Source organism: Benincasa hispida, chromosome 9, assembly GCF_027475165.1.
Source record: "Benincasa hispida cultivar pf3 chromosome 9, pf3_genome.v1.1, whole genome shotgun sequence".
In the NCBI taxonomy this organism is placed as follows: Eukaryota; Viridiplantae; Streptophyta; class Magnoliopsida; order Cucurbitales; family Cucurbitaceae; genus Benincasa; species Benincasa hispida.
This window is the reverse complement of record NC_143486.1, coordinates 58078095-58093041: the sequence shown is the minus strand read 5'-3', so window position 1 is coordinate 58093041 and position 14947 is coordinate 58078095. Positions and strand designations below refer to the sequence as shown.

Sequence of the window (14947 nt, the reverse complement as noted above, 5' to 3'; positions counted from 1 at the left end):
GTGGATCACCCAATTGTCATCAGAGGTGGTCGTTGGAGCCGAAATTGGTCGTCGAAGTTGGTTGCATCAAGGTGGTCGTTGGAGTCAGTCGTCGGAGCCGAAATTGGTTGTCGAAGTTGTTATCGAAGGTGGTTGCCAGAGTCTGAAGTTGTTTCTCGAAGTGTGACAACGATACACATCGACAGTGGCCGATGAAAGGAGTCATTAAAAACATTGGAAGAATGAAGAGTTAAAATAAGTTAAGGTGAGTTGGTAAAATATATCAACTCAACCCTACCAACATTTAAAGTTGATGAACCAACTATGAAGTTGATATATTATTCCAACTCAATTTAACTTATGTTGGTAAACTAAACAGCTCCTTATCGGTCTACACTCGACCTGAATTACAACCATCGACGGAACAATAAATAAGTTGACAAAAATCGTCAATTTCATTTATATTTAAAGAAAACCGACACCGAGCCGAGCGATCGATGTTGATTGTTGACCTGGACGAGCTTTAGTAGGGCTTTGTCTCCTCCCTTGAAATGGGGTTTCAAAGCCCATACCCAAAATAATAACTACGCGTTTGGATGACGTATTTCTCCCACTCGATCCCAATATGGCCGATCATCTGCCAGCAATACTCCAAAATCCCTAATCTTCTCCAAATTTTATCGTCCCCTTAAAATTCATCTCCTTCAGTCGCACGACCCCTAACCCTAACTTTGGTTCTGTAATTCCTCTACAATCATCATTCCCGTGTTTCTTCCAATTTTTCTGGCCGGAAATTTTGAATTTTTCCGGCGATCCCACGTTTTTTTTTTCAATAATTGTTTGAGAAATGGTATCCCCCGAAAATCCCAATTGGTTGTTTGATTATGGTTTGATCGACGACATCCCTGTACCAGATGCGAATTTCCCGGTCACGAGTTCAAGCTTCTCCTGGTCTATTCAGCCCTTTAACGGCACTCCTGATCCCGGGTAATCTTCATATCTCTCTTAATTATTCTTTAAGCTTGTTGTTCTTCCCTTATCGAACCTATATTGGGGAAGACATGATACTTTCCGGATTTTCGTGTCATGCCGAATTCTGGGAGGTGGGTGGCCCCCTTTCATTGCTGTCCAGATTAATTTTCGAGAGGATTTCTTTTAAGCAAGATTTCAACCTTGTTTTAAACATTTTTGGATTGAATTAGTAATTGGTTCAGACGGTCCGACTTACGACAGGAATGATGTGTAGAGATGCTATACTTCTGATTGTGTTTGGTGAAATATCGTGTCGTTGACCGAATTGATTTAGTATCCACGGAGTTGATGGGTGTAATTAACAAGAGGTTGGGGGGCGTATGAATATACCATGAAGTGTTTGTTGTTGTGTTTTGGAAACTGTAAGATTGTAAGGATGATGAGCAAACAAAGTCATACCATTGTGCATCTTGGCTTCTATGTTTATGTGAATTTGTAAGTTGACCGTTAGGAAAGAGTTCTGATGTTATGTTTAATCCTCTTGATATGCCGAATAATGTCTATTAGCTTACTTTCATGGACATGTTGGTATAAAATTTGTCTGTGCTTATTTCTTTTTCCTTTGACGTGTTATTCCAGTGTGGAAATTGATGGATCGTTGGCAGATCTTGATGGTCGTCTAGAATCTGGCTCAAAGAAGAGGTATGAACCTTTATTATTACTTTCTAATCTGGTCTGTTTGGATAGAATCAGCCTTTTTCCTCTTAATAATATGCCAGATTTGAATATCTTTTCGTACGAACAATCTAGGACAGGAGATCATTAGAAAGATCTTTGCCATGGGCTCGTGTTGTTATTCTCACAAGTAGAGCAGCATGGTTTGAATGAATCATAAGACTTCAGGATTTCAGGATTTCGAGGGATTTTGCAATAGACTTTCATGAAGCATTTTAATTAGTCATCACTTGTAATTTTGAGTTCCTTTAATTTAGAACTGCTCGAAATTTGCATAAGGGTTATGTTGTAATGGGCTCAAAATTACACAGGCTAGATACTTTTAACAATTAGTGGTTGGAGGTAATACAGGGTGATATTGCTTGTTTTATGTGACTGATGGAATTTAAGTCTCTTATTTTTTTTTTTTTTGGTTGAGATGTAAGGCATTAATCGCCTGCACAACACATGGGATAGCTGCTTCCTTATTTGCTATGAGTTAACTGTAGAGTGGTCAGTGGAGAGCATTTGGTTTTGTGGCTTGGATGGGAATTAGTTATATAGCCATGATCATTCATCCATTTGAGCTTCCATCCATTGGTTGCTATTGGCTTTTAGTATATTTATTATATTGCGTACAATCGAAAGTTTCAAGTTGGAATTGCATACGATTTAGTATTATTAGACTGGATTCATTTGTTTACTTTCATGTATGTTCACTGTAATTAAATCTGGCTATACATGTCAAAGATAGTGAGTCGGTTTAAGTAAACCTAGATAGAGAAATAGCAACAGATTAGAAATTAAAAGTGGAAAGAGAAATATAATATGGCATCAAATAAAGGACACTTGTTTTCTGTTGCAGGGTCAGATCTGATTCATGTAGTGCATCAAGCTCCAAAGCTTGTAGGGAGAAATTGCGGAGGGATAGGCTCAATGACAAGTACTTCCTCTGACCCAAACCAATGGGCAACCAACATATTTGCCCATTCATCTATGTTTATAGCGATTATATGTTGCCCCAGCAAAGCATAATTTTTATGATGAATCTCAAAACAGGTTTCTGGAACTGAACTCCATTTTGGATCCTGGAAGACCACCCAAAACTGACAAAGCTGCAATTTTAGTTGATGCGGTTCGAATGGTGAATCAGTTGCGTAGCGAAACCCAGAAACTAAAAGAATCGAATTCAAGTCTCCAGGAGAAGATTAAAGAGTTGAAGGCAAGCCTCCATGGATTTCTTTGCCAATTATATGTGCCAGATCGTCCATTCGATTTGTTTGCGTTTGATGCATTTGGATGGATAAACACGAACTTATGAATCATAATATAATTTCATTTCTTCCGATCATGTGTAGGCCGAGAAGAATGAGCTTCGCGACGAGAAGCAGCGGCTCAAGGCAGATAAGGAGAGGCTAGAACAGCAAGTCAAGTCGATGCCTGCTCAACAACCTGGCTTCTTACCTCCACCAATCCCCACATTTGCTGCTCAGTGTCAAGCTCCTGGCAGTAAGTTAGTTCCTTTCATTGGTTACCACCCAAGTGTTGCCATGTGGCAGTTCATGCCACCTGCTGCGGTGGACACGTCACAGGATCACATACTCCGGCCACCCGTCGCTTAACTTGGTAGCAACCAAGGTTGCCATGAAGAAACCATTGGCAGCATCTGATTGGTTGGGATTTTGCCCCGGACCTTCATGTTTATTCTGCCATTGTAGACTAATGTATTAGTATTTTTAGTTAGTAGGTTCGCTTGTCAATTGATTTTGGGGCGGTCTATGTTATTTGTCATTGGATACTTGAAAGAACCTTACTGTTTTAAGTTTTGTAATTGTAAATGTGAATAAGCGAGTGATTTGGTAATGACTCTATTTGATTAGGGTTGGCAACGGGGCCGGGGACGGCGGACCGTCCCCGGCCCCGTAGGGGAATTTGTCCCCCATCCCCACCCTCGTCCCTGCCATTTGAAGGCGGGGACGGGGGCAGGGATTCCCCGTTGGGGAAACGGGGTCCCCGCGGGGCCCCATTCATGGCAAACTTCAATGGAGGGGAGGGATGAGCGAGAGCGAGAGGGGAGGATGAGCGCGAGGGCGAGAGCGAGAGTGGAGCGATGTTTTGTTGCAGAGAGCGAGAGGGGATTGGGGAGGGGATAAAAATATATATATAAATTTAGGGTCGGGGATTAATCGGGGTCGGGCGGGGATACTGTCCCCATCCCTGTCTCGTCCCCGGGCGGACCCCGAATAAATTCCCCGGTTTGACCCCATCCCTAGTCAAATCGGGGAATCCCCGTCCCGAACGGGGCGGGTCCTTTTTTGCCAACCCTTTGATGCCCCTCCTTCAGGATTCTTGCGTTGAAGTTGGGAATGACATTTCCACTTACAATGGGGCAAGGGATTTTAACCTCAAACCCCGTAGTTATTAATATATACTTGTATATCAATTGAGTTATGTTCGATTTGACCATTCATCTTTAACCATTCAATTATCTTCAATACAATAATTCATTTTTGGGAAATTTTCTAATTTTAACATAAAATCTTTTAATGAAGGTTTGAAATATCAATGTCGATAGAAATATGAGTCGATTTGATGAAAGTAGGGATTAGCAAATTGTATTAACAAATGATAGGAATTAGGGAAAAATAAAAAATTTTCCTATTTATAATTTGAGATTTCGATCGAAAATTTAAACACGAATTAAATAATATTTTTCAATGGTTATTCGTGATATATATTTACGAATTATCATTTTTTTTCCCTCTTGAATTGCTTTAGCTTTATGACGTTGTTCTTGCGTTGGAAAAAGTTTAAACTTAGATTTGCCCTATTTGTTTAGACGGTACGTATGGAATAACAAATCCGACTAGATTTCCCTTTCAAATTAAGTTGCCAACTAATGATGATGTTTTGTTCTTGTCGTGATTTATAAACACCAAGTTGAACAACCAAACCAACTATCCCTATGGGCGGATTTATTATGGACCGAGTCCTCTCAAATTTATGTTCTTTATATAATTGTTGGGAGTAAAATTTAATTTGTTTGCGTTAATGGATATGCGTTGATGGTCATGTGCTGATCATACGTTCCTATCACAAGTTTTCTTGCTCTCTCGCAAAGTATAATGAGATCACAAGTTTCTAGGGATGATCCAAGGTCGAACACGGGGACTTGCAACTAAAAGATTATTGTAAAATAATACGTTTGAGGCAGAGAATAAAAATAAAAAGAAAGAAGCTGATTACTATGCGTTACTCCTACTCCTAGCTAAACAGATTGAACAATTAAAGTTTGACTATGAGAATCGGTAGAGATGCGACAAATGTTAACGTATAATGAGATGCATAAAGAAGTATTGTGGAGGAGATATCACCAAGTCTTTAAGTTTGGTCGCAAGGGTAATCCCTGCTCGCCACACTAATGCATCGCATACCTCTCGGTAGTCAGCTACATGCTTTATATCTTTTTAACGCATGGTTGCATTGAGTATAAGGTTATTCCTATCTCTAGGAACATTACTTACTTTGCTTAGTGAGTTCCACTACTTACCCTCTCGGGCAGTTGGTTATAGCTACTTTGCTCATAAACAAGCATTGCGATAGTCTCGCACTAAGCAAACAGGATTGACTCACTATACTCGCGCAACGCACACCTTTCGGTGGGTTGCTACATGCGTCATATCTTTATGCCATATGATTGAGTATGATAACTCTTGCAATCTGCAGTTAACTCATTGTGGTGAAAGAAAAAGATGATAAAGTAGAAGAAAATGATGAAAATGATGTTGAAGGAATTAAAGAGATGCATTGACTACAAAATGTATTAATGACTTAAACCAAAATGTAATACAATACAGAGATGAGAAGAGAGATGGATGGCTAGATGTAAGCAATCTCTTGCTTCCATCAGATGTGTGTCAAGGCTGTCGATGGTGTAATGGATGAGCGGTGGAGTAGTACCTCTCGAGATCTATCTACGACGAAGCTCCAGTCGTCAATCGGAGAAAGTTGTGGAGTAAAGAACTCTTAAAGACTTTCTTGCTCATGCTCTCGTTTGTGATCACAGAAATCTGCCCAAGGCAGAAGTCCCGGATGCTTGAATTTGGACTCTAAGACTCTATTTATAGAGCTCAAACGCCGACAACTTTGATAATCCTGCTCTGAATTACTGCCATTACTAACCCGGTAGGTGAAAAGGTCATCATGATCTCATCTCTTTGATACTTCTAAGGTATGCGTTCATGATTGTTTCTTCTGAAGTATCAACGCATTCCACACACTTTGCGATCATCCTTCTATCATGGCTATCACTCTGTAGCTACGACATTTCATGCGGCCAACTTGTCTTCATTAAAATCAACGCATGTGATCAACTTTGCAATGGTTTGGGAGATCAACACATGTGATTGACTCCTGCGACAACTACAAAAATAGACATTTTTATGTAAGATAACGCATGATATAGGGTTAGTAGGGATTTTTAGTGCTGATCAACGTAAGTTTATCATTCCACATGAATTCTTATCAATATTAACACATGTTTTACTCATCAACCCTCATAATTCTAAGTAAAAGGTTACAATATCTTGTATTTTTACAAGCTATCAATAATATATATATATATATATATAACCGTTATAGTATTGAAACCATTAGTTAGCTCCGTGGTAAATCTGTCTTTTAGCTCCTTCTAGACTTAGGTTTAAGTCCCACTCATTATATTTATTTTTATCAAATTATATAAAGCTTCCCGTTAACAAAATTTCTGGATCCACCACGACTATCCCCTCAATTTTCTTATCACGAATGAAAAAAAAAGACATTTCCAAATCTAAAAACAAGCCTCAATAACATGAACAAATTTCTTCTCCTCCCTAGAGATGTGACGAAGAAGAGATTGGCAACATTTCGGACATTTTTTAAAAACTTTTTTACTGTTTATTTATTATTATTTTTTTTAATGTTTTCAATACTTGACTTAAAAGTGTGAACAAATTTGAGAAAATTGAAGTTTCGAAAATGCAGAAGTAAAAAACAAATAGTTAGAGTCTTAGATATAAAACATCAAGAAAGCCACCTTTTATCAGCATATAAACTACAAGGTTATTTGTTTTCTCAAACCAATTCAAGTTCTTAGGTACAGAAAACCAAATTTGACTACTTTATTTAACTCTTTTTCTTGTCGATTTTATTTCTCCATGCTTATCCTACTTTTGTGTTTTGGAATTATCCATGAAAGGCTGCTTTTGTTGAGTGGAAAATTGTTGCAAGAGAAATATTTTTGCAACTGGTTCTTTTATTTTATTTTTTAAATAATAATAATAGACAAAATTGTGACATTAAAGTTCTAAGATTTATCTGATATTTATGAATTACAGGTAACTAAATAGATACAAACTTAATATTGTAGTCTAATAAAAAAATTTCAAAGTTTGAAGAGCAAAATCACGACTTTAAAAGACTGAAAATTTGTCAAATGACCTTTTTTTTAGTTTGGCGTTTCACAACTAACACACTTTTTAAAAATTCATGAAAATAGTTTTTCTCGATGCTTCTTGATCGAGATTAACGACCGAGATTTATATAAAAAGTTAACTTTTTCAAATTATATTCAAACTATAAATTTTTTTGGGCTTTCTCAATGGAATCTCAGGAATATGAGAATCGTGATTAATATAATTTTCCCAAATATAACTTAATTTTTTTTTATCTTTTCAAAATCTAAAAATCACACTACCAAATACTATAGCATTTGGAGAAATTTGAAAAGATAATTGATAAATCCATTTAGATAATAGGTAAATCAATTTGAAAATTCAAGGAACCATAAATTGGATGTAAGATTTGAATTATGTAAGATTTTATTATAAGATTTAGAAAAGATTATATGAGAAAATTTGAAAATAGAAAAGAGTTGGTATAAGATTTGAAAAGATTGTACAATATTTGAAAAAAAATATGTGGATTTTGATGTTCATCCTGAGCAAAATTTCACCAAGAAAGCCTAATCTCATCTTAGACAAAATTGTACCGAGAAATCCCAAAAGAATCGATAGTTGGATATAAGATGAAAGAGTTGTTTTTTTTATTCAAATCTCGATGTCGACCTCAACAGAAAAGGTTTGAGAAAAACTATTTTAACAAATTTTCAAAAAGAGTACTAAGTGTGAAAGGTTAAAAAACTTAAAGAAAATTATTTCTAACCATTTTTCGACTAAGTTTGTGATTTAGCCAAAAAGTACTTACAAGATTCCAGCATTAACAAGTTCTTTTATTCTTGTTTTTGTTTGTTTGTTCTTTTTTTAGCCAAATTTTCAATACCAGGAGGCCAAAGTCCTAGGAGTCATCTTGTGAGAATTTCCTACCTGCTGATCAAGTAGGCAACTCTATTCATGATAAGGTGGGTTCAAAGACATTTCCTTATCAATTTCCCTAACAGTTGAAGTTATTTTGGTTTGACAAAGTAGTAGGCCTCGGTCAAACACTTTGAAGGAATGAGATATAGACAATAGAACTAAGATGAAGCCAGCAACATACATACCCTTAAAAAAGAATGCAGGTCAAGTCAAGTGGGCATAAGAGAGATTTGAGCTAACAACATGGTATACTCTGAAGGTTAGTAAGAACTTAGGGATAATGCTCCTAATTAGTGTTACTACCAAACAAAGCAAGAGGTACTTGATCAACGTTAGGGGAGTTAGTTTAGTTTTGTGTATCGGTTTTACAGTAGGAAGTAGTAGTGATACTCATTTGAAAGGAAAAGCCACTTGAAACCTACGACCCCGTAAATGAAAATCCATAACGAATCGACTTTATTCATGGAACAATTTGACGAAAGAAACCTCTGATAGGTCCTCAGTGACTAAAACGTATTCTAGGGAGGGAGGAAGAATGGGGAAGATTGTTTTGGGTATTTTGTTGGTGGTTTGTGTTGGATGCTTGTGTAAGGGGTACACCTTTTCGCCAATGGTCCTGTGAATAGAGAATGTGGAGACATAGGACCTCTGGAATGCTCCTTGAAATCCCTGTAAACCTTACTACTTAAATAATTAATCAATATCAATAATATCAGAAAAAAACTCTATCATCCACCCTTTTCAAAAGTGTAAGACAAGCTAAATTTATGACAAAACTAATAGTTGAAAGGTTAAAGTAGGCCAACAACAAGAAAATTTCCATAACTCTTCCATTTTCGTCGGTGGGTTTCTAGTGACTCCTATTAAGCCATCTATGTGTATAAGCCAACATGTGCATACCTCGATTAACCTCACAAACAACTAGTTTAATCTAATAACATTCGAGTTCCAAAGTACAGGATATTAAATTCTAGACTGGTCACCATGGATTGAACCCATTCCTTTAAAGTCCTTTATTGAATACATGGTCATTTACTAAATCCTAAGTAGGTGAGACCACCATGAATTGAACTCAATTTTATTTACCATTAAGCTACACTGGTTCAAATGGTCCTAGTAGGGCGGTCCTTTAATTGAAACACCATAAGATTTTCAACCAAAAATTCCCATCATCAGAACAGAAAAGAGAGATCATAGATAAATTGAGACAGCTCTGAAATAGACCAGCAAATAACATAAATGCTCATGTTCACTGTGTACACAGTGAATCACATTCAAATGATTCATAATTTAATATCCAGTCAGTTATAATGGCAGTTCTATTATTTACATTATAAAACTGCTAGTTGGAGTGGGGATCATATAACTGTGTTATTTACAAAGGGACCATTAAATGAAAGCCCATTAAAACACTGTATCCACATTTCTCCATCTTAACTCTTCTCTACATTTCCCATATACACCCATAAATAAAGCTTCCAGGAGAAATAAAAGAATAAACAGAAAACCAGAGTGATGACTAAAAAAAAAACACCATTGTTATGGGCTAACACTTCATCAACAAGATCGAGTATTAACTAGAGAGATGAGAGTTGACCTAGGTCTTCAAAATGATTCTCCACCCTATTCAAACTCATCACCTAGGTCTTCAAAATGATTCTCCAACCTGAGGCCACTTTTATGATGATTATTTACAGATTTGGGTTGAGACTCCATGCTTAAGCTCTCTGTACAATTATTTACATTATTGAGATGGGTTTGTGACCTTGGGCATTCATACTCATTTACAATGCCCTTGGTTTCTGTCACCATCTTGTAACCATGCCTATCAGTTACTTCAGGTTTGCCAACAACAGAGCCATGGGGACTCGCGTCACTCCTCCATGATTGCCTTCCATTTTCAAATTGGCCTGATTTCTGGTGCAGCAACAGCTGGTCACTATTGCTATTTAAATACCTATATTTCAGAGAAAAATTGATGTGAACCAAAAATACCTTGTGTCAGCATTCCAATCGTATATAATATACGATGTTAGCAGGATCTTTGGGTTCCCTATGAGTCGATTAAAATTAGGAAGCTTGAGAAATTCTACCATTTAGCTCACCTTGGCTGCGAAATTTTGGATGACTGAAGATAGTCAAAAACTGGAACTAGGTCTTTTGACCTAGCTTCAATCATACGGGTGGGGATCCTTTCAATTTCGAGTTCTCCAGGATGATTGAATTCATCAACATGGACTCCATCTTTTGCCATCACTTGAAAATATATCTAATCATCAGAAACAAAATGCAGGCATGTAAACCTCAAACAAAAGAAAGGGACCTACTTCTTAAAGACACGTCAAACAGTAAATACCTCAGATTTTGTCCACAGCGGAGTATGAGTACCATGCATCTGCAGTTCTGCTTCTGAAATATACAGGTGGTATTGTTCCTCCCTGCAAGTCTTTGCCTTAAAGACATTGCCAGTAGCTTCAAGGACAGGATTCTCATTCATTTCTTCACAATAATTTTTATTGCAATCAAAGCCTCCATTGTCACCGTATATGTCAACACTATTATCTTGAGCCCTACGGTTTTGTTTCTGAGATATATTCCATTTCTGGATAGCTTCAACTACTAGTCTTGCATCCAGCTCGGGGACTAATTCAAGAGCCATGCTAGATCTAGGCAAAACTTTGGTTGAATCTAAACCCACTCGCAATGCATACTGTATCATACTGCCAGATGGAGAGAAAACTAATATGTGGTACCTAACCTCAGAAGACCCACTGTCCACATGCACAGCATTTCCCTTGCACTCGTGGAAAGCTGAAGCAATAGCTCCTGAAACAGTACCCATTCTACCAGTTGCAGCAGCTGCAGCACTACTAACAGTGCCTCGCCAACCATTATTTCCATGATGTATTCTAGTAACAGCAGAAAGTGTAAGTGGACTACCAGTAGCACATTGGTTTTGTTTACTAGGCATGTGTAAACCATAATCAACTCGTCGAACAGTTTGTCTTGCAGGAACCACCGGCCCACCATTTCTAGTAATAGAACTGATGTCAGCAGATGGGAAATTCACCTGTCCCCCAGCAGGGTTTATAGCAAAGAGATGGCTTGTCCCTCTAGAGGAACTAACCATGATCCAGTTGCTATCATAGCTGAAACTGATGTCTTGTATGACCTGACAATAGATCCAGAAATATGATTATGATAATAAGCGATGGATGAGACAGTCCAAAACAAAGAAATAAATTTGCATCACTCTTACTGCATTAGTAAAGCCTCTTTGGAGTCTGTACAGATGGCTATAAGATGCAGAAGTACTAGATTCAGATGAATTTGAACTGGAACTTGGCATAATTTTGAAAACATTTATGCTATGACCCTGAACAGAAGCCGTCACCAGGATGGTGCCACTTGGATCAAAGCATAAGGCAGAAATCGGGCTCTTATGTGCCTTAAACTGGGTGATGACCACTTTGCTAATAATGTCTTTCACAATAACCTAATAACCAAAAGTAGAAGGGAAGAACAAGGTCAAACAATGGCAAGAAGCAAAATTAAATCTTTTTAACTATCATAGCTGAATCAGTTCAATTGCATAACTAAAATATAATCACAATATAAAACATTAAAAGGAAAAAGAAGAAAAAGCTTTTAGGCTAAGAAAGTAAGAAACAAACTAAAGATCACCACAGACCATTCCAACACTATCTGCATCTGCTGCATGGCCATTAAGAGCTCCAATACCCTTCAAACCCTGACCACCTGATTGAAGAGAGTTGTTACTTTCGGGTAAGAGCTCGGAGTAATACCTCGATAACTTCTTAATACCCTTGTCACCAAGGGTAACAATGCCTGCTGCAAGTTGCTTACTCGACTCCTTTGCATAGTGAGCAACTAAACTTCCATTTGAAGCTGAATGAGAAAAACTAGCAGAAGGTTTTAAATGCTGTGGAATCACTCTTCCTGTATTTGACACCATGATCAGATTTCCACTATAAGCCAGCCATCTGGGACCCACTGCGAGGGGTCCATAACCTATACCTCCTCCTGATCCAGGAATCCCGGAAACAACAGGATTTGTAAGTATGATATGTTCCTTCTCCAAAGTTGTAGCATTGATGCAGTGTACCTGTTATACAAAGGACTCAAATTCTTACCAACCAAACAGTTTACAGTTTTTAATGTTTTAGAAACAAATAATAAGACTGCAACTGCTTTGTGTAGGCAAACTTACCTGAGTTGCCAGAGAAATGGCAACAACCAGGGGGCTGCATCTAACAGAATAAACAGCTGATCTAAATTTGAGCTCGTGCACGTATGTTTGAGATTTCAAGGAATAAAACCTAACAAATGTAGGCATCAAATTGCCATCTACTAGTTCCTGGCCTTTTGGGATGGCTGCATTGCCTGAAGAGGCTAATCGATCCTGAACATTAAAAGCAGCAGCAATGGAACCATAAGCAGAAAGTACCAGCAAAGGCCTACTTTCTGCAAACTTATCTCCTGGTCTCATTGATGGTATTGGTCTGGGTAACACTTGCATGTATGAAACAGAACCATCATACCGAGAAACAAGGTCTTGGACATTATTTGCTTCCTCAACATCCCAAACCTGGAAACCAGAACGAAAACCCAACAGAAGAACCTGTCGAATGGCATTGTCGTCCCACTCTAATTTGTCAAAGCCAGCCCAATTCACCTTTATCATTTATCAGTGGAATTAGAAAACAATAATCGCCCATTTATTAAAACTCAAACATGAGAAAAATGAGAAAGGGTGTTAACAACAGATAAAGATAACCAGATTTATAAACGATGTCAAATGAAAAGTTACTGATTTTGGAAATATATACTAAAACTAAAGATGCACAAATTTACAATTCCATTATATACTAAAACTAAAGATGCACAAATTTACAATTCCATTTTAGACCAATACAGAAACAAAAAACCATAGATCATTCATCATATAAGGATGAAAAAATAATTGGAATACTGACAAAACTTAGTTAATTCCCAGAAAATTTCACAAAGGCTACTTCCACTGCTTAATCAATCAAGTTTTTAAGCTAACAGCTTCTTTATTGCTCAACGATCAACTATGACCAAAATGGCAGGAACTCCCGGATTTTGTGCTATCAAGAACATGGAATAGTGTTACAATAAATTGTCAAAGGACACTACAGGGACGAGCTACAACGATCACAATAAAGTGACAATAGAAATTCCAGAAGACAAAGTCATTGCAGATATGAGCTGCAAATGTTGAAAAAGGTCCAGCAGCCCATGTGTGATGATCGTGCACGTTTCAATTTCTAATGCCGTACTAAGATAAACCATTTCCTATCAAACAAAAGGCAATTAAAACCTTCTGCCCCCCAATACAAGCATCAGCCTATTATGAGAATTCACCAAATAAATTTCTCCCAATCAAAGAAATAAACTAAACCACAAAATTCAAAATTTTCAACGAAATCATCATTGCTCCAACAAACTTAATAAATAAAACACAGAAACTCATTGCAAATCCAAGTATTAGAAGTTCATTAAAGTTCATCAAATACCTGGAATCCATTTGCTTCATCATCCTTATCCACTAAAGAAGATGCCACTGAAGCAGCCGACCGAGCAACAGTGGATGCACCAGCAGAAACAATCTTCATGTAACTAGAAAAAGCACGAAAGGAACTTGATAAGAACTCATGAGCCCGCCCAGAGCGGGCTACGGTTCCCTGTTGTTTCAGAGCTCCATCATTCCTCATCCCCAGAAACAAAGTAAGCAAAATACTCGATACCCAAAATACAAGAATCACCAATTCTCCAACATCCACTTTAATCATAACCCCAGGCTGTTTCTTCTTCAATCCCCAGCAAGTACTGAAAGGAAAGAAACAGCCCTTCTAAATTTCAACACATTCAATATCCAACTTGCTTCAATCATCAGCAATCATCAAACCCCTTTTGTGAGGCCTTACATAAACCAAGAAGAAAGAATCCCGAAAATCAATAGAACGAAATCGCTCAATTCTCTGATCCTCTTAAGTGATTAGCACCACCCCAGTTTTGAACAAAAACAAAAAGGGGGCAAACCCAATACAGAAAATCTCAATACCCACAAAAGGAATAGAAAAATCAGGCAACAAAGATACAAAATTCGAAGTACCCTTTTTGTTTCCTGGAAAGAGCTTTTCGAGACTCTTTTTAAACTTTGGCAAAAGAATGAAAAATAAATCAAATAAAAACAGAAAGAAAATCAAAATGAAATCACAAAAGTTTAAATAATGAAATCAATCAAATATAATACAAAGAGGAGATTAAGTTGAAAACAGATTTAGAAACGGGATTTGGCGAAGAAATCACCCGGAAAAGATCTGAAAAAAAGAGAGAATAAAGGAAGGATGAAAAGGGTATTCGGGTATTTGGATAACGGAGAAGAAAATGAAGAGAAGTATTTATCTTTCTCTCTCTCTCTTCGAGAATTATAATCTAATATATATAATTGCAAAAATCAGGACTTTTTGAGTTGGGTTTCTTTCTCACAGCCGAAATCTCGAAAAACCAATCGCCAATTCCCTCGCACGTCTCTCCCTTTTCCCAAGTCTTTCAAATTCTCTCTCTAAAAAGATTGTAACTTGGAGGCCACGGGAAGAAGAAAAGCCTCACACAAAGGACTAATAAATGGAGGTCGCTGTATCGAACTCAAAATTATGGTAAAAAATACTTTCTTTGGTCCTTCATTCTATTTGGTTCCTTGATTTTTTTTTAGAAAAATAACTAAAGTCTAATTTCTATTCGGTCGATTTTAAAATATTATACATTTATCCTTTGATTTTTTTTAGAAAAATAACTAAAGTCTAATTTCTATTCGGTCGATTTTAAAATATTATACATTTATCCTTTGAGTTTTAAGTTTGATTTTAATTTAATTA

The 14947-nt window shown here is 37.1% G+C and overlaps 2 protein-coding genes across 2 annotated transcripts; one reads left to right on the top strand and one right to left on the bottom strand.

Moving 5' to 3' along the window:
- Positions 1-446: 446 nt before the first annotated feature.
- Positions 447-3528, top strand: LOC120087344 (transcription factor ILR3-like). The gene is made up of 5 exons (XM_039044334.2): positions 447-966; positions 1591-1653; positions 2531-2608; positions 2725-2887; positions 3024-3528. The coding sequence occupies exons 1-5, from the start codon at positions 827-829 to the stop codon at positions 3285-3287; spliced, it is 708 nt and encodes a 235-aa protein (XP_038900262.1). The 5' UTR covers positions 447-826; the 3' UTR covers positions 3288-3528.
- A 5724-nt stretch (positions 3529-9252) lies between these two features.
- On the bottom strand, positions 9253-14681 carry G18F (autophagy 18 F-like protein). Its single transcript, XM_039041903.2, has 7 exons — positions 13583-14681; positions 12253-12717; positions 11713-12147; positions 11281-11517; positions 10378-11193; positions 10127-10290; positions 9253-9978 (listed from the first exon to the last, which is right to left on the bottom strand). Exons 1-7 carry the CDS (start codon positions 13856-13858, stop codon positions 9645-9647), a joined length of 2727 nt encoding a protein of 908 aa, XP_038897831.1. The 5' UTR covers positions 13859-14681; the 3' UTR covers positions 9253-9644.
- Between the last annotated feature and the right edge of the window lie 266 nt (positions 14682-14947).

Bases quoted from the DNA above. Each gene is read 5' to 3' on its own strand.
- LOC120087344 (XM_039044334.2), top strand. From the start codon at position 827: ATGGTATCCCCCGAAAATCCCAATTGGTTGTTTGATTATGGTTTGATC. The intron at 1,654-2,530 runs GTATGAACCTTT...TTTCTGTTGCAG, and splicing joins GAATCTGGCTCAAAGAAGAG to GGTCAGATCTGATTCATGTA. The intron at 2,609-2,724 runs GTACTTCCTCTG...ATCTCAAAACAG, and splicing joins AGGGATAGGCTCAATGACAA to GTTTCTGGAACTGAACTCCA.
- G18F (XM_039041903.2), bottom strand. From the start codon at position 13,858: ATGATTAAAGTGGATGTTGGAGAATTGGTGATTCTTGTATTTTGGGTA. The intron at 11,194-11,280 runs GTAAGAGTGATG...ATCTATTGTCAG, and splicing joins AAAGAGGCTTTACTAATGCA to GTCATACAAGACATCAGTTT. The intron at 9,979-10,126 runs GTGAGCTAAATG...TCTGAAATATAG, and splicing joins TCCAAAATTTCGCAGCCAAG to GTATTTAAATAGCAATAGTG.